Source organism: Stenella coeruleoalba, assembly GCF_951394435.1.
Source record: "Stenella coeruleoalba genome assembly, chromosome: 14".
Lineage (NCBI taxonomy): Eukaryota > Metazoa > Chordata > Mammalia > Artiodactyla > Delphinidae > Stenella > Stenella coeruleoalba.
The window spans coordinates 18008735-18029687 of record NC_137160.1 but is presented as its reverse complement, the minus strand read 5'-3'; the positions used below and the strand labels follow the sequence as shown (position 1 = coordinate 18029687).

At 36.7% G+C, this 20953-nt stretch overlaps 1 protein-coding gene across 2 annotated transcripts in view; it reads right to left on the bottom strand.

The window, feature by feature from the left end:
- The window catches only part of TXNL1 (thioredoxin like 1), a 37356-nt gene extending 16403 nt beyond the window's left edge, over positions 1-20953 (bottom strand). The window contains exons 1-3 of one of the 2 annotated variants that reach the window (XM_079941959.1): positions 20643-20953; positions 10258-10354; positions 7919-8092 (exon numbers count right to left, since the gene is read on the bottom strand). In XM_079941959.1, the coding sequence (XP_079798085.1) occupies positions 7919-8092; positions 10258-10354; positions 20643-20740 (369 nt within the window). In that variant the 5' untranslated portion in view covers positions 20741-20953. The remainder of the gene's footprint in view (positions 1-7918; positions 8093-10257; positions 10355-20642) is intronic. The other variant, XM_079941958.1, reaches the window with a different exon arrangement.

The window sequence follows — 20953 nt, the reverse complement described above, 5'->3', positions numbered from 1 at the left end:
TTTTTTCATTTCATTCATGAACATTTCAGTGTGTTCACAAGAGATAAGTACTCAAAAAAAAATCCTCAGTATCATTATCACAACTAAAACAATGAATAATATTTTAATATCATCAATATCAATGTTCAAATTTCTTCAACTGTCTCATAAATGTTTTACAGTTGAAATTACTGAGTCTCAGAATAAGAATCCAAGAAAAGTACAAATACCGTATTTGGTTAATGTCTCTTAAATCTCTTTTAATCTATAGTCATTTAGCCTATAGATTTCTTATATTCTGGATTTTGCTGAGTGCTTTCCTGTGGCGTCATTTAACATTTTCCTGTATATGTTTTGGCTAATACTTTCAACACAACGCCATAGAGTTGCAGTGACAGTGGTCATCCCTGTCTTGTTTCTGACTTCAGTGGGAATGCCTCCAGTACTTCCCCATTAAAATTTTATTGAACACTTTAGGAATAAATAGATATTGCACTCTGTCAAATGCTTTTTCCCCATATTAGGAAATCATGATTTTTCTCCTCTAGATTGCTGAATTTTGTTTACTAATATTTTATTTAAGATTTGTACACCAATATTCCTAACTGGAACTGGTTGGTAGCTTTCTTTTTTGCTGCAAACTTTGTCAGATTCTGGGATCAATGTCATAACTTACTTCAAAATGAAACTTTTAAGTTTTCTCTCTTTTTATATGGTCTTGAGTAGTTGCAGTTAACACAAGACTACCTGATCTTTAGAGATTTGGTAGAATTTCCCTGTGAAGTCATCTTGGTATTTATGTAAGAGCTCTTTTACTATTTTCTCTACTTCCTCAATGGTGATTGGTCTATTTAGGAGTTCTGCTTCTAGTGGAGTTGATTTTGAAACTATTTTTCTAGAAAAGTATCCATTTCACCTACTAAACAAAAACTGTTTTTAAAGTTTACCAAGTAATTTAAAAAAAATAAAAAATAAAAAAATAAAGATTACCAAGTATTCTAAGTTATCAGATACATGTTCACCATTCTATCAGTCTTCATTACGAATACTAATACACATACTAATACATGTGTATATGGTTCTGAAAGACTAAAGAAAACTTTACATTTCAAATAATTATCAATATGGTAATAATCCATTAGAATATACCCTTAATTATTCATAGACTAGCCTAGATGCTTCCAAAGCCAAAATATTCTTTTCTATTATATCAAATGTTACATTGCATTAAATGTTAAATGTATTACTCAGGGTAACATAATGTAGCCAATTCAAAAAGGGAGGCAGGAAGAAAAGGAGCACTACACAGCTAAGTTCTACTACTACAGAATTATTCTGAACTTCTTGAACATTTGCCTTGAAAATGTGACAAAATCTTTCAAACATTTGCCTACCATCCTACCGAGATGCCTCTTCCATACTATATGCAGGATCAAGACCCCAGGCTTGAAGACAACATTGCAGTCGTACTTCCAATACCTTAATGATGAAAATAAACTAAATAGGTAAATAATTTAAAATTGGTTTTTAATTTATCATGGGGCACACAAAACAAGTATCATATTTGAACAGTTGCATTAAAGTGCTCTGTTTTACAACACTGTCTGGGACAAACTGGCATAATATTGTATACTTGACATAACTGCAAACTGACATATTTGGAAAATATGTAATTGGAAATAAGTATCACTACTTATGCAATCAACTTGCCAATAATGAGGAAAGAATCATGAGAACACAATCAGACAAATCCAGACTGTGGGACACTGTGTAAGACAAATGGTCCAGACCTGCACTGTACAATGAGACAGCCATTAGCCACATGTGTAAATTTAAAACTAAATCAATTAAAAATAGATAAAACTAAAAATTCAGTTCCTCAGTTGCCCCAGTCACATAAAAAATGCCACATGTGCCTAGTGGCTACTACAGTAGACTGGCGTTGCTTTAAACTTTAAAAAAAGGCAGTCATGGGACTTCCCTGGAGGTCCAGTGGTTGGGACTCTGCGCTTCCAATACAGGGGGCTCAGGTTCGATCCCTGGTCAGGGAACTAGGATCCCACATGCCGCATGGCACAGACAAATTAAAAGGCAGTCATGAAAGAAAAAAGGCGGAGAGAAGTTTCTAGACTAAAGAACACTAAAGAGATTGACAACTTAAATGCAATTCATGACCCTTGATTTGATCCAAGATTGGGGAAAAACAGCTATAAAGTATATTTTGGAGATATATTAAGGAAATCTGAATATAGGCTGTACATTAGGGATAGATATCATATCAATGTTAAATTTCTTAGAAGTGATAATGGTATCATGGCTATACAAGAGAATGTCCTTGTTCTTAGGAGCTCCATGCTGAAATATTTACAGATGAACCATCTAGATGCCTATAACTTACTCTGTAAATGATGCTGCAAAATATAAAAGCAGATAAATACATATCAAGATAGAACAAAAACAGGGAAATATTCACAACTGATGAACACAGGTGAATGACATGCATGTTTATAACACTACTCTGTCAACTAGATTTTTTGTTTGCTTGAACAAATTTCACCTTTGGGGGGAGGAGGCGAGTGGAATCCAACATGAGACACACAGGAAGTTAGAAAGTTTTTGGTTAAAGAAAAATCTGTCCTACGTACTACATAAATTAGGGACATTTAATGTTTATTTTGATGAATGTGACATATTTGTAGACCAAAACCTACAGGTCAGAGGTTGGAACACTGAAATACACTAATAAGTCTCAAGATTTAGAACACATGTAAATACAAGTTTGATTCCAGAGTGCCTAGACTGCAAACTTCTAGAGAGGAAGACTTGATATTGATAGCCCCCTCATGTGATTTGAAGCCATACTAGGTACTCTTATAAAACATGGGATTGTAAAGCAATTATACTCCAATAAAGATACCTTTAAAAAAATAAATTATGGGGGCTTCCCTGGTGGCGCAGTGGTTGAGAGTCCGCCTGCCGATGCAGGGGACATGGGTTCGTGCCCCAGTCCGGGAAGATCCCACATGCCGCGGAGCGGCTGGGCCCGTGAGCCATGGCCGCTGAGCCTGCGCGTCCGGAGCCTGTGCTCCACAACGCGAGAGGCCACGACAGTGAGAGGCCCGCGTACCGCAAAAAAATAAAAATAAAAATAAAAATAAAAATAAATAAATAAATAAATTATGGGACAGGAGGGGTGGGAGGGAGATGCAAGAGGGGGGAGATATGGGGATATATGTATATGTATAGTTGATTCACTTTGTTATAAAGCAGAAACTAACATACCATTGTAAAGCAATTATACTCTAGTAAGGGTGTTAAAAAAATAAAATGAAATAAATAAAGTTTTAAAAATAATAAGTAAATTAAAAAAAGAAAATAGGGGAGAGAAAAAATAGAATGTTTAAAACTTTCCCAACTTCTAAAGAGATACTTGGGGCAGAGACTTATTTTTTTCTTTCTGGCTGCGTTGGGTCTTTGTTGTGGCATGTGGGAGCTTTTTTGTTGTTGTGGCGCATGGGCTTCTCTCTAGTTGTGGTGTGAGGGCTCCAGAGCACGCAGGCTCTCTGGTTGAGGCACACGGGCTCAGAAGTTGTGGCGCTCGGGCTTAGCTGCTCTGCAGCATGTGGGGTCTCAGTTCCCAACCAGATACCGAGCCCGCGTCCCCTGCATTGGAAAGTGGATTCTTTACCACTGGACGACCAGGGAAGTCCCAGGGTGGGGAATTTATAGCACTAAATGCCTATATTAGGCAAGAAGAAAGGTCTCAAATTCGACCTTAAGAAACTAGAAAGAGAAGAGCAAATTAAACCCAAAGTAAACAGAGAAAAGAAAATAATAAACATCAAAGCAATGAAATGAAAAACGATAGAGAAACTCAATGAAATCAAAAGCTGGTTCTCTGACAAGATCAGTGAGTTAAGAAACATCTAGCCAGAGTGGTCAAGACAAAAAAATCCCAATATTAGGAGAGGTGACAGTACTACAGTTTCTTTAGATATTAAAAAAATGAGAGAATATTATGAACAATATTTTGCACGTTCAACAACACAAATGAAATGGACAAATTCCTTGAAAGACACAAACCACCAAAGCTCACTCAAGAAGAAATAGATAACTGGATTAATTGTTTACCTATTTTTAAAAATTAAATTTGTAGTTAAAAGTCTTCCCACAGGGCTTCCCTGGTGGCGCAGTGGTTGAGGGTCCTCCTGCCGATGCAGGGGACGCGTGTTCATGCCCCGGTCCGGGAGGATCCCACATGCCGCGGAGCAGCTGGGCCCGTGAGCCATGGCCGCTAAGCCTGCGCATCCGGAGCCTGTGCTCCGCGACAGGAGAGGCCACAACAGTGAGAGGCCCGCGTACCGCAAAAAAACAAAAAAAACAAAAAAAAACAAAAAAATCTTCCCACAAAGAAAACTCCAGGAACAGCTGGCTTTACTATTAAATTCTAACAAATATTATAGGAAGAAATAGTACCCATTCTACACAAACTCTTCCAGAAAATTGAAGAGGAGAGAATATTTACTAATTTAATGACACCAGCATTACCCTGATACCAAAACATACAAGAAAGGAAACTACAGACCAATGTCCCTCATATACATAGAGGCAAATATTTTAAACAAAATTTTAGCAAACCTAATTCAACAATATATTAAAAGGATAATGCATCATAGTCAAGAGTGGCTAGAGTATGCTAGGTTATGGTAGGTTGGTTTAACAGGCAGAAGTCACTCAATGTAATTCACCATGTTAAGAAACAAAATGTTGAAACATGATCATCTCAATGGACACAGAAAAAAATATTTGTAAGAATCTAATACCCATTTCTGATTTTAAAAAATTCTCAACAAATTAGAAATAGAAGAGAATTTCTTCAACCTGATAAAAGGCATATATGAGAAACTTCCAGCTAACATCATACTTAATAGTGAAAGACTGCATGCTTTCCCCCTAAGATGAGGAACGAGTCAAGGATGTCTGCTTTCAATACTACTGTGGAATAAGTCACTATAGTAAGATAAGAGAAATAAATAAAAGACAACAGAATTGGAAAAACAAAATTTTTTCGAACTTCAATAAACATATTAAAAACTCAAAGTCATGATGTTTACAAAAACACTGTATTACTTCCGATTTTTGATTCTTAACCTTTTGAGTATCATACCCTACATCTTTTGTAATATCTCAAACCCCTCGAAGAGAGATATTTCTTTCTTTCACTCTGGCTCCAGTCAAATCAGGAGTTTCAAAACTATAGGATGTGTGAAATCAATAATTATATAGCCTTTTAGCATTTAAACGTAATGAGAGAAAGTCTTTATTCTAAGAAACCTAAAATTTTATTTTAAAATTGTCAATACATTTTTGTAATACTTATATTTAAATCTACTTTAAGATACAGGTTTTCATTCAGTTTCCATTTGTGTTGTGAAAACAATGCCGTTCTTGGGAACACATTACCAGTTTTAAATATTTAATGACCCTATAAGACCTATACTTCAAAACTTTTAAAGTCTTCATTGACACCTGATGGAAAAAAATGAAAATGTTTTTAACAGCTTTTTACTTTGTATTCATAACATCTGGATGAAATTAAATGTCTTATTTCCTAAAACGTCATTTTTCCCTGCTTATTTCCTACCCAAAGCCAAAACCCTGATATCACACTTAGCTGATGTAAAGAAGTATCGCTGCAGCTAAGCAGCCAAGACTGTTGTGCCCATAAGACTTTTTCATGCAAAAACCCTTACTAATAAAGAAAAAATACAAAGAAGTAAACACAACTGTTTACAAGTCAAATGATTTCCAAAATTTTCCAAAAGGCGTCATAACCCTGACTTACACATGTTCACACTTTCTAACTGAATATTACCATTTCAAATTATCATATAACAGTTCTATTTTAAATAAATATTAATTATTAAGTCCTTAACTTAAAGTAATTAATGCCACTACCACATGTTAAAGACACTTTCTGAAGACACAACTCCCCCTCCACCCATAAACACAAAAAGAATCTCTCATATATACCTGACTACAGGTTCTCCTTATTCAACATGAATTTAAGGGCCTTACATAATGACTGGTAGCTCCATGGCAGGCCTGTTTTAATGTACTTGGTGGACTTCCCTGGTGGTCCAATAGTTAAGAATCCTCCTTCCAATGCAGGTGACACAAGTTTGATCCCTGGTCAGGGAACTAAGATCCCACATGCCGTGGGGCAACTAAGCCCGCGCACCACAACTACTGAGCCCGCAAGCTCTAGAGCCCGTGCACCACAACTAGAGAATTCATGTGCTGCAACTACTGAGCCTGCACACTCTGGAGCCTGCACACCACAGCTACAGCCCACATGCTATAACTTCTGAGCCCACACGTTCTAGAGCCCACGCGCCACAACTAGAGAGAAGTCCTGACACCACAACGAAGAGGCCGTGTACTGCGACGAAAGATTCCGCATGCCACAACTAAGACCTGACTCAGCCAAATAAATAAATAAATTAAAAAATTTTTAAATGTACTTGTTACACATGCTTTCATATACTAGCTTTAACTTGAGGTAACACTTTAAAAAAAAAATCATTTTTAATCTGCCAACACAATAACTTTATAACAAGCAAAATTAAAAAATATATATACAAATATTATTTTGGTAGGCAGGTTTTACCAATTTGCATAAACAAGTCAGCTACCATGAAGTGGTACTTCTGAATTTTACTTCCTTCCTGAATAGCTCTCATATGATAGACACAAATTATGACTATTCATATTATATAGTTTTCAAAAACTTTGACATTCTTAAGTCTTCAAGTTATTATTTAGAATAATAACTCTTAAAAGTTTGAAAAACATATCCAGTACTAAAGTCACATTTGGTTTTAAAACAAAATCAATAACTAGGGTTTTTAAATAGATACATTTAAAAAGAGGGAGAAAACTTTAGAAACCAGCAGAAAAGGGAGTTCAGTATGTAATGGTCATACACTAAAATTTACATGCCATTTTACACAATTGTCAAAAAGTGAAAAATTTTTCCAATGAAAAGTTTTTCACTTTGGGAGGGAAAAAAAGTAAAAAACAAACGTATAAAAATGGCTTTTGGGACTTCCCTGGTGGCACAGTGGTTAAGAATCTGCCTGCCAATGCAGGGGAAACAGGTTCGAGCCCTGGTCCGGGAAGATCCCACATGCCGTGGAGCAACTAAGCCTGTGCGCCACAACTCCTGAGCCTGCGCTCTAGAGCCTGTGAGCGACAACTACTGAGCCCACATGCCACAACTACTGAAGCCCGTGCACCTAGAGTCCCTGCTCCGCAACAAGAGAAGCCACTGCAATGAGAAGCCCGTGCACCGCAACGAAGAGGAGCCCCCCATTCACCGCAACTAGAGAAAGCCCGCGCGCAGCAACAAAGACCCAACGCAGCCAAAAATAAAATAAAACAAAAATAAATAAATAATTTTTTTTAAATGGCTATTAAAATAGTTCAGAAAGCAGATTAAAAAACAAGTGGCAGGGCTTCCCTGGTGGCACAGTGGTTGAGAGTCCGCCTGCAGATGCAGGGGACACGGGTTTGTGCCCCGGTCCGGGAGGATCCCACATGCCGCGGAGCGGCTGGGCCCGTGAGCCACCGCCGCTGGGCCTGCGCGTCCGGAGCCTGTGCTCCGCAGCGGGAAAGGCCACAACGGTGAGAGGCCTGCGTACCACAAAAAAATAAATAAATAAATAAAAATAAAAAATAGTTTATGATGGGGGCTTAAGGTTATAATACACACAACACAGACAAAATCAAATAGTCAGCTATTACATTTACTTTTAAAGTTCTTAACTGAAAGTATTCTTAACTAGCAAAAGACAAAACATGAAAACAGTGAACTTCACTTCAACCAAATAATGACAAATGCAAGACACATCATGATTTCACTTTTAATTCTACATACATAGCCTTTTGGAATATCTGTGTCCTCGTTGCTTCCAGGGTCGTTTTCCAAGTGCTGCTTGATCTTTTCCTCTAGTCCCACAGCGTCTGCTCCTTGATATTGATCAATTCTCACTTTGTTTCGAAAAAATAGAAATGTAGGTGTTGCTGATATATTGTTGGTGGCAGCTGTTCCCTAGAATTGTCAAGTTAGATAGCATTATGAATCAAAACTAATCTTAAACCACTCTGAATATTCACTCTACATCTCTATGGAAGTTAAATATCACAAGCATGAACTAAAAACATGTAAAATAACTTACTCGTAATTGTTACTTAAGAAAAAACAGGCCTATTCTTAAGGGGCACAACTATATTACCCTTATGTCCGCAACAAAGAATAGCCCTGCATTTTTGTTTTGGTGTTAAGTGCTTCATCCAATAGAACAATCGGCTTCTAACACAGAAATTGCACTTTACAACACCAGACAGTTCTCTCGTAAGTACAGACTGTTTCTCAAATGAAGAACCCCAGAAGGGTATTGAGATATGTCAACACAAACCACTGCTACTAGGAAAAAGTACACATCTGAAAAAACAGTAGCCCATCTGTCCGTGAAAAGGAGGTAACATCCTTTGCACTGCAATCCTCATCTAGTTCTACTCTTTTTTTTTTTTTTTTGCGGTATGCGGGCCTCTCACTGTTGTGGCCTCTCCCGTTGCGGAGCACAGGCTCCGGACGCGCAGGCTCAGCGGCCATGGCTCACGGGCCTAGCCACTCGGCAGCATGTGGGATCTTTCCGGACCGGGGCACGAACCCGTGTCCCCTGCATTGGCAGGCAGACTCTCAACCACTGCGCCACCAGGGAAGCCCTAGTTCTACTCTTAAAGAAATGACTTCTGGTCTTCCATCAAAAACACCACAATGGGTATCTTTTTAAATTCTGCTCCAACTCCACGAGATCATAAGACTAGCTACCGAATGAAAATTAATCAGTCACTGATTCATTAAACTCATTAAACTCTTCATGAGCAGTGTAAAGAAAATAGTAAAATAAGTATGTCACCTTGCATATTCAAACACTAGGAAGAGGTACCACTATATTGTTTTTTTAAAAAAAGCATAAAGTTTACAGAGATGTCTTCTCTAGGCCTCATTTAAAAAAATGACCTTTTAGAACAGTGCCGTCCAAAAGAAATATAATACAAGATACAAATGTGAGCTACACATGTAATTTTAAATATTCTAGTATCCACAAGAAAAAAGTGAAGAGAAACAACTGAAATCCATTTTAATAATTTATTTTAGCAAATCCAAATATGCAATTCAACATATAGTCAATGTAAAAAGTTAATGACATACTTTACGTATTTTATTTCATACTAAGCCTTCAGAATCCTATGTGTATTTTACAGCACATCTCAATTTGGGCTTGCCACACTTCAAGTACTCAGTACCCGACCACATGTGGTTACTGTACAGGACCACACAGCTCCAGAAGACAGCACTTCCAGATCAGAGACAGTGAATACTTAAAATAAGGCAAAATAAGGCCAGGGCTGCTGTCCAGAAGTATGCGATATAAGTACTAAACAATAAACGTGTAACATAGAGTTTGCACGAAATCCCCAAAATACTTATCTGCAAGCTATGTAACATTCTAAGATTTTTTTCCAACCCAGAAATGTATCAAAGACAAAAGCTTCACTGGAAAAAAAAAAAGTTACAGAGCTGTTATTTATGTATGTCAAAAGACTACATTTTTAGTGTTGGAAGAAGCCTTCAAAAAATTTTTTTCTCTAACAATTCCTCCATACATCTAGATATGCAAATGCAGAACTGTCACACAGCCATGCTGACTAAGTAACCAGGGCAATCTACCTACAACACTGTGGCTCAATCAATAGTAACCAACATTTTAAACTTTCTGCTGAGTAAGCAGCTTTGGAGCTAGGGTTATAACTGATCAATTCAAAACAAACTATATCCAAGAATTCTCTGCCATGGCTTTCTAATCAACCAGTGTGTCTGTAGTACAAGATATAATTTTAGATTTACAAAAAAATAAACAAAGAAATGTAAAACACAGAACTGCCAGGTGACCTATTAAGTTTAACAACATAATATTAGTTTTGTACCAGAAAAATATTATTAGCAAACCCAGAAGCAATTAATATTGGACTACCCTTCTTAACTAATGCAGCCATAACAACATTTGTAATAATTACATTAACATAATATTATCCTACCTTCAAAAAAATAAGTACTTAGTGCATAAAGAGATAAAGGATGAAATTAATGCTGAATTTCAAATCAATTTATAAATAAAAAGACATTTTTTTAAGGACTCTTTGCCTTACCTGACACTGATGTACATCTACTTCCAAGAATACTGCTTGTGGATACTTATTACTCATAGAACTGAATGCTGGGGCAATCCTTAAACACGGTCCACACCTGTGAGAAAAGTAAGAGATGCTTGGTAAAATAACACCCAAGATTGTACTAATTTATACTCTAAAGATCTTGTCAATTAAAACGCAGAATTAAAAACATTCTGATGAACCTATCTTTAGACTTTCTTGTCTTTTCCACTGTACTATTTAGATACACTTGCATCAGTACCACACTGTCTTAATGACTACAGATTTATATTAAGTCTTTAAGTCCAACAGTGTTGTCTTCCAGCTTTCTTCTCACTGAACGAAATTAAAGATCTAAATAAATGGAGGAATATACTATACCTATGAACTGGAAAACTCAACACTGTCAAGATGTCAAGTCTCCTCAATTTGATCTTTAAAGTCAATGTAAAATTCCAAGGTTTGCTTGGAAAAATTAACAAATTTAAATTCTAAAATTTATAGGGAAATAAATATCAAGGATAGCCCAAGCATTTTGGGGTTCAAAGCTGAAGAAATTACATTACTAGATATTAATAACTACCAAAAAGCTTTATAAAATTAAGAGTATAAAGGATAAACAAACTCACCAATTTTAAAAGAAAAGGGTCCAAAAACAGACCCATCCCATACACAGTAACCGAACTTCTGAAAAAGTTGACACAGCAGTACAGTGGGGAAAGGATGGTCTTTTCAATAAACAGTGCTGAGTCAATATGGATATCCACATGGGGGGGGAAAAATAATGAATCTTTACCCCTAACTCACACTGTACACAAAAAACAATTCCAGATGGATTATAGATTTAAATGGGAAAGGTAAAACAACAGTTTTAGGAAAAAAATACATAGGATACTTTCAAAACCTTGGAGTAAGCAAAGATTTATTTCTTAAAACACAAAAAGCACTAAAGAAAAAAGGGAAGAATTGATATGTTGGGATATACTTGATAAGCTGGAAAATATTAAGGTTAAGACCTTTCGTTCATCAAGATACCACTTAGAGGGTGAAAAGACAAACCACAGACTAGTAAAAAGTATCTGTAAAACATATCAAACGTAGGACTTATACCTCTAATATGTAAAAAAGCCCCTACAAATCAATAAGAAGACTGACATTCAAAAGAAAAAAGGGTACTCTCAAAATGGACAAATGAGGTTATCCAAACAGTCCATAAAGAGAAAAAGACTTCCTCGGTCACTATGGAAACCAGGGAAATGCAAATTTGGAGACACAAGAGGGAGGAGATATGGGGATATATGTATATGTATAACAGATTCACTTTGTTATAAAGCAGAAACCAACACACCATTGTAAAGCAATGATACTCCAATAAAGATGTTAAAAAAATTTTTTTTAATTAAAAAAAAATAAAACTACTCCCACCAAAACAGCTAAAACAATAGAGAAGGAAGTACTGTCAAGAACTTGGAGCAACTGACCTGTCAGTGACAGTGCAAGCTGGTATAACCACTTCAGGGGGTAAGAAAAGAAACTGACAGTATCTGCTAATGCAAGATTTATGCCTACTTATGACCATTTCTAGGGTATATAAAACAGAAATGTCTGTATATGTTTGCCTTAGGGTTTTTGAAAAAATATTGGTAGTAGCAATATTTCTAATGGCCAAAAACTGGATACCACCTAAGTTCCTTTCAACAACAGAATAAGTAAACTAACTGTAGTTACTCACATACTGGAACACTATACAACAATGAAAATGACTGATGTAAAACCTCATGCCAAAATATGGATGAATCTCACAAATAACACTGAGAAGAGAAGTACACTATATGATTCCATTTATGTACAGTTCAAATACAGGCAAAACAAATCAATGGTATTATAAATCAGGACAATGGTTACTTTTGTGAGAGTTAGTGACAGGATAAGGGCATGAGAGAGATTTCAAGAGGCTAGAAATGTTCTAATTGTCCAGAAGCTGATTAAACGTGCATGTATATTCAGTTTGTGTAAACTCTCTAAACTATACATTTATAATTGTATACTGTGTATATCTCAATAAAAGTTCCAAAAAATGAGAAAAACCTTGGCTTTAGCAGATAGGAACACAAGGAAAAGCAAACTCTAAAATACAAGATTTTCAAATTCAAGCTATGATTCTCTCTCCATTCTTAACATTTTAATCAGCATTTTCACCTTTTGCCATCCTTAAGATTCATACCAAAAAGTTAAGAAAGTAACTCTTAATTTCTTAAATATTAAACTTGATCCTTCTGAAAGTAAATTTTTGGATCTAACAATGCTGAAATAGGGCCTGAGACTAAATTTTAAAGGAACAAACATTTACAGTCGACAAAACCTATGTTTAGTTTAGCAAAATACTTCTGGTTATTAATAAGTCTTAAACACTATGGATGGGAGTACAAATTGGTAGAGCCTTTTTGAAGGGCCATTTGGTCATTATCTACCAATTTTAAATGAACACAACCCAAGAGTCAACAATCTCACTTCTAAAAGTCAATCTTATCTTAACACTTACTCAATTTCACAATAATATGTATAAGGAAGTTCAATGCAATGTTTGAAATAGTAAAAATAATAATAATAATCTAAATGGCAATCAATAGAAAACTATTTTTTAAAGTTATAACATATAAAATAAGTTACAAGGATATATGGTACAACACGGGAAATATAGCCAATATTTTATAATAACTATAAATGAAGTGTAACCTTTAAAAACTGCATCACTATACTGTACACTTGTAACTTACATAATACTGTACATCAACTATACTTCAATTAAAAAAAATTATGACACATTCACACCAAAGGATAAGGATAATTTATACAGTTTAAAAGAAAACTAAGTCTCATGATAAAATATTTTCTATGACCACGTTAAAAATATGTATTTATATATGTATTTATATGTTATATATGTACATAAATATATATTGAAAAGTTAGGTGGGTCACACAATAAACAATTACTTCTGTAAAGTGGGACTAGAAAAGGAAGGGAGTTTAGGGGAGACTTTTAAAACTACCTATACTTCTGTATCCTTTGCTTTTATATGATAAACAGGTATTTTCATAAAATATTAAATTGCAAATAGAGAATTGAATGTTAACTGCATTTAAACAGTAGTCATGGATGAAGCACAGGTATCATGCTGTACCACAAAATATACCTGGTATACACACAGTATCAGGTTTTCTCATTCCTGAAAAACCTTCCTTCTGCAAAAGCATGCCTTCGAAAATAAGAAGGCTTATGGAAAAAATAAAAATTTAAAAATAAAAATTTAAACCCATGCAACTTTGTAAAAACATTCCTAAGAAAAATAGTAACTAGTATTCAGGAAATACCTGGACAGACAGGCAGGTGGCTCAGACCTAGAGGTTACACCTCAGAGGATATTTAAAATGTACAAAAACAAACGAGTGGAAGTGCCCGCTTACAGGTGCTGTGAGTATCCAGATGGAAGGGGAGCTCTGAGCCCACGGGGCTGCCATCCAGGCAGGGACAGGAGGAAGCAAGCACAACATGAGAATGACCCCCGCTGGGGACCAGGAGCTGGCTGCAGGAGCTCAGATGTAATTTTATTAATTTTGACTTTCTTAAAAGGAACCTGAAAGGGAGCCTGCCTCTGTGGCTGAGGGCTTTTCTCCTTCCTGCTAAAGGTTCTATTTCTATTCCTGCTCTTCACTACCTAAGAAAAATAGAATATGAACCAACCTCACCTACACACTGTACTGACATAATCACTCTACTCATCAATCAAGTATGAGCTACCTGGAGTTAAAGAAACTCTTCTTGAAGCTAAAGAGACTGTACTAAAATAATGGCTACCTTGAAAATAAGTGTTCCCTTTCAAAATTTAACCTTATCTAGATCCTTTGTTTAATTTTAGTTAGCCATCATAGGTTGGAACTTTAGTCAAAAATCAAAATAAATCACAGAACACAGAAGCATAGATATATACAGCAGCATACTTTCACATTATAATCACTCAAATGAACTGATTTGTTATTTTAAGTAAGATGTTTTCCTAGCTTACCCCTAGCATTTAAAAGTAAACTTAAAGTTCCATTTTTAGCTGAGATCATGAACAAATTATTTGATTTCTCTGTATAAAATGAGAAGGGACTAGATTCTTTAAGGACCTTTCCTATCTCTAAAATATTTTTCTCCAAGTATGCCTAAATTTCAGGATTGTACTTTTTTCTCTTGCACAGCCCTTGATTTGCAGTCTTTAGACAGTACATAACCTCAGGACCTTTGAACTTGTTGTAAAAGAGACCAGACCATCTAGTCCAGAGGCTTAAATAAGAAAGAAAGAAAAAAAAAAAAAGTTCTTTTTCCACCTCTGAACTTCTTTTTGATGGAAAGCTGATCTGTTAGGTCCAATATGTAAGAAAGATTCTGACTTATGCTTTTTGAGAAAAACCTCAGCAGACAACCCTCTAGCTTTCTGCAAAACGTAAAGAACCAAACCCACAAAACTGAAACTTTAAAACTGACCTAACCTAACACCATTATTCAATAAATGAGAAGTGAAGACCAGAAAAGTTGAACGACTTGATCAAGGTCAGACATTCCAGTTAATGGCAGGACCACAACTAGAACAGTCAAGTCCTAAAGCCAATCCAAGATCAGCTTTCTTTGAAAGCACCACGTTAGGTTCTTAGTAAGATTTGTGTTTACAGTTTTTCATAGTCTGCTGAATTAGGTATTATTTACTGATAAAACCTAAATACATAAAGGCTTTATATCAAACTAAAGATGTTAAAAAACCTAGCTGGAACAGAGAAAATGGAAGGAAATTGTTAATAGGCATGTCATTTTCGGTTATGAAATCTATTTTTAACTTTTTAAGTTATAGAAAAGTCACTATGAAAATTCTTCATTCCTGTCTTCTGATACAAGCACCTGGTACCACACAGCTACCATGGAAATATTCTGTAAAAATTACTTTTAAGAAAAACTCTGCAGGATAAACAACAAGGTCCTACTGTACAGCACAGGGAACCATATTCAATACCCTGTGATAAACCATAATGGAAAAGAATATGAAAAAGAATGTATATTTATGTATAACTGAATCACTTTGCTGTAGAGTGGAAATTAACACAACATTGTAAATCAACTATACTTCAATAAAATAAACAAAAAAATGTGTGTTTGCTGTCATAATATAAATAGATTTTATTTCAAGAACTTGCTATTCTTTCCTATTTGCTAAAGTAGTCAGTGCTCCACCTTGAGCAGTAATATGTGTAAACACATTCAGCTGGTGTGGGTGTGGAAAATGTATGTGCTTTCTGAAGACGTATTTTAAGTTTATTTTTCTGCGGGGCGTAACTTTAAAACAGGTTATTTCTAGATGTCTTATATTTACTAATGGACAGGCATAACCATAACTGGTCCTATTAATAACACAAAATAGCTAACGTTCATTAAGCATTTATTATATGTTAGGTAACTTATAAAACGTTTAAATTCATTTAAGCTTTACCATTCCTCATTTCAAAGACAAGAACAATGAAGTACAGTGCTGAAATTTGATCACAAAACCCAACTCCTAACTGCTATTTCAAAACCCCCAAAACAGTGGCCTACATTGTGCTTTTTTTTTTTGGTTGTTATTTCTAAATTAACTGCCAAGATTAAGACTATTTATATGCTCTTGAAAGGAATCCAGACAGATTACATACTATATGATACCATTGTTATAAAGTTCAAATACAGACGAAATTAGTCTACAGTGTTAAAGTTCGAGAGTGATGAGAAGGAGCCTGCAGGAGGTTGCCGGGGGTGGGGATGTGACTGTGCTACGCTGCTATTCCTGACCTGTGTCTTGGTTAAACGGGTGTGATCACCGCGAAAATTTATCAGACTCTACACTTAAATGATTTGTATACATTTTTGCATGCCTGCTATACTTTTTTAAATAAAAATATTTTTTAAAATTCTCTACATGTTCTCTAGGGCCTCACCATTCGCTAGTTATCTTACAGCCACCGACCTCACTCCCTAATATTATCTGCCCAGTCCTTATGAACTGTTGGGCCTCCTAACTCTGTATTATGGTAAAGTACCTTCAGTCCACAGCAATTTTACAATATATAATTAATACTATTATACAATGTATTATTGGGACAAACTATCATAATCGTTAGATTTCACCATCCTAACGTACACTGACATTCTAACTGGATGGTAACAATAACACCTAACCAACTACAAAGTAAGACCTGCTTTAAGAAAACTGAGAGAACCTACTGTATAGCACAAGGAACTCTACTCAATGCTCTGTGGTGACCTAAATGGGAAGGAAATCCAAAAAAAGAGGGGATATATGTACACCTATAGCTGATTCACTTTGCTGTACAGTAGAAACTAACACAACATTGTAAAGCAACTATACTCCAATAAAAATTTTAAGAAACCCAAAACTGAATATATGGTAAACATATCTATAAAAGTGGTACACTCATGAATTCAAGATAAAAATCACTCATTGCTGAGTTTCACAGGAAAGAAAATGCATATCCTTTTAAATTTGGCATTTACCCATCAGTGATAACAAAACTAGCACTGTTTATGACCACTTAAGGGTACCCGGGTATATTTAAGAAGTAATAGTTTGGAGATACCAGTTACAAAAATATGTTACCACAGTATATAATGCACATATATAATTTCATTCTGTAAACGATATGGTTCGTCTACATGTTATTATTCCCACTTTACAGGTAGGGAAATGAATTTCAGAGTGTGAACTGAACTGACTTCCATCAAAGGATTTTGCAGGCAAAGCTTATTCAAGGCAACATTTACTGAAAAATGTCAGGCTCCATGCAATACAGAGGTGAACTTGCATGTCCCTTCTGCTTAGGCTGGGAAGAACAGGACAGCACTTCACAACCCAAAGAGTACATTCAACACTGGGACCTTAAACAAGTCATTTAATCTCCTTCTGACTCAACTTCCTCATTTGTAAAATGGAGATAATTTTAAACATTATTTTGAGGACTGCAGAAGTCAATAAGTGCTCCAATAAGTCCCTTACACAGACCAAATTTGATGTAAGTGACAACTATTTTAATTGCTTAAAAAAATACTGGAGAAGGGTGCCATTCAATGGGTGAAAGGCAGTTTTTTCAACAAATGGTGCTGGGAAAACTGGATATCCACATGCAAAAAAATGAAGTTGGACCTTTACTTAACACCATATATAAAAATTAACTCAAAATAGATCGAAGACCTAACTTAAGAGTAAAAACTATAAAATTTTTTGATGAAAACATGGGGAGGAATCTCCATGACACTGGATTTGTCAATGATTTCTGGAATATGACACCAAAAGCACAAGAAACAACAAAAGAAAAAACCATAGATAAATTGGACTTCAGCAAAATTTTTAAACTTTTGTGCATCAAAGGACACCATCAAGAAACTGAAAAGGCAATCAATAGGAGAAAATATTTGCAAATGATATATCAGAAAAAGGATTAAGACCCAAAATATATAAAGAACTCCTACAACTCCACAACAAAAAAACAAACAATCCAATTCAAAATGGGCAAAGGACTTGAACAGACATTTCTCCAAAGGCAAATGACCAACGAGCATGAGAAAAAATGCTCAAAATTACCAGTCATCAAGGAAATGCAAATCAAAACCACCAGATACCACTTCACACTCATCTAGGATGGCCACTAAAATATAAAAGAAGTTGGTATGTAGAGAAATGGGAACTCTCCTGCATTGCTGGTGGAAAGGCAAACTTTTGCAGCCACCGTGGGCAAATAGTTTGCTGGTTTCTCAAAAAGTTATATACAGAATTACCATATAATCTAGCAATTCCACTCACAGACATATACCCAAAAGAACTGAAAGCAGGGACTCACAGAGATCCTTGCACACCAATGTTCAGAGCAGTATTATTTACAATAGTCAAAAGATGGAAACAACCCAATGTCCATCAAAAATATGTGGTATATACATACAACAGAATGTTGTATGTATATATACATATACATATATATATGTACATATACATATACAACAGGATATTACTCAGCTTTAAAAAGGAAGGAAAATCTGACACATGCTAGAACATGGATGAATATTAAAAACATTATGCTAAAATAAGCCATAAACAAAAGGACAAATATTATATAATTCCACTTAAATGAGTTATCAAGAATAGGTAAATTCATGGAGACAGAAACTAGAAGAGAGGTTACCAGGGGCTGGGGGCAGTGGAGAGAAGGTATGGGAATTACTGTTTAATGCGTGCACAGTTTCTGCTTGAGATAATGAAAAGATTCTAGAATATGGATGGGGTAATGACAGTACAACATTGTGAATGTACTAGAACTTCCCCGGCGGTCCAGCGGTTACGACTCCACGCTTCCAATACAAGGGGCGCGGGTTCGATCCCTGGCTGGGGAACTAAGATCCCACATGCCACGCAGCGCGGCCAAAAAGATTAAAAAATATGTGTGTGTGTGTGTGTGTGTGTGTGTGTGTGTGTGTGTGTGTGTGTGTGTGTGTGTGTGTGTAGTGATTGTACTTAATGTCACTGAACTGTATATTTTAAAATGGCAAATTTATGTTACATGTATTTCACTACAATTAAAAAAACAACCGAAATACTGGAGAGCCACTGAAGATTCTTAAACAGAAGAATGACAATCTGTATAGTGTTTTAGTAAAAATAATAGGATGGACAAAGCACGGCAGGTGAGAATAAGGAATAAGGCTTCAAGTAGGGATGGAAAGGAAATGGAAAAACAGGTGGTTGAGAAAACTATGTTCTTGGTCTAAAGTGGGATGACAGTAACTTTTCTCACTTCATATAAATCATGTATTACTCTTCATCTCTCCCCCTGCTATGGTTAAGGGGAAAAGAGAGTATATCATTGAGGCATAAAAGTATAAACACTCCCACTAACTAGAATTAGAAAAGTGAACTAAAAATGAGGTTCGTTGTTAAAATCATCTCTTCCTTTTTCCAACTTCCACCTAGGACTTAACAAATGTATATAGGTATTCCCTCATATTAAGAATGGTCATGATAAAATCAACAAAACTGGGAAGATGAACCTTAAAATCTAATGTATCCCCCCCTTTCCAATTCTGTATGAGAGAGATTGGTCCCAAGGTAAGTCCTAACTTGTTTTCATCTCTACCTACATCCCTCCATCCCCTAAACCTAATCTAATCCTAATGCCACCATCTGTATATTCAACATTTATAGAATCACGTTCGATAGGTTTGAATCACTTTTTGCTCTAAGACTCAAAACACTGCCTTATGTCTATACAGTTACCTGGACAACAAAATGTGCTGCATAAACAGTGGTATTTGTAGTAGATTTCTCCAAGTTAGTGTAAGTGTAAATAACACCAGGGGGTCAAGGTAGATCAAGAGGAGACTTCTAATCCTTCCCACTGGACACTGACATACACAAGGGGAGGTAAGCAAATACACAAGCTCGCTGAAATCTTGGTTCTGAATGTCTATTTCCAGCACGTCACTCTCAAACAGGGACCCAACATGGAAGATCCGCCAGCTCTGCGACCTAAGAATTATGTTGAGATTTACCAAAGCCAGATAACATCTTTCAAGTGCCCTGTCCTCTTAAATCATCAAGTCAAAAATGGAGTCTACTTGGTCAAAGCCAGATATCTGGAATACCTGTCTACGTGTACTATATATATATACCGACTATAATTTCCGTGATCAGATGCAACTTACACAAAGTGGCCTAACTTACAAACTTACAAATCAAAGAAGTAACAGAAACGTTAAGAAAATTAAAAAGCATCTTGACTCAACATTAACTTAATTTAAAATGCATTAGCTTTAGGTCTAAGCACTCCGCGGATTAGTTGGGTAGCTGAATCTTCCTACAGTTTTCCACATATGCAGGTGGTGAAAAGAATCAAACCGTTTGGGTAAATTAAATTTTGCAAGTTTCTAAGATGCAAGTGACAGCTGCATCCCGGGAAAGAAGGGGACAGGCGCAAGCAGGGGCGACTGTGGGAGACTCCCACAGACAAGAAGGGAAAGAGCCGGGTCACCCCCAAGAGCAGACCCCTTCCGAGGACTCAAAAACAACGGGCGGGGATCTCGAGGGCTGGGGAATGCGGTCGGCCAGGCCTCCGAGCCTGCCAGAGACGCCCCGGTGCACAAACGGGGGTTCACACCCAGGAACTGAGGCCTAACCGGGCAGTGGCCTTGGGCTGCGGCCAGCGCCGGACATTCCGCAGCAGAACACGACCACAAGGCAGGCGGGATCGGGAAACAGAGAAAGAAAAGCACAGACAGCCGAGACTCACTGGGCTCGGGCCCGGACTCACCCTCGCATGGTGAACTTGACCACAGCGAGTCTGGAGCCCGCGCCGCTCAGCTCCGGCTGGAAATCCGGGTCACTCCCAACCGGCTTCACACCCACCATTCTCAGAAGTCCGGCAGGGCCAACGCAAAGCCACCGGCTTCAAAACTGAAGAAGACCCGGGAGAGGAAGGAGGGAGGCTCAGGAAGGCCGAGGCCTGGGCAGAGGAGGTAGCGACCGCGGAGTCTTCTCCCGGGGCTCTCAATGCCGAGTCACGCCAGGGAGCGGATCGGCCGTGGGGGCGGGGATGGGAGCGGGGGTAAAAGGCAGAGGCGA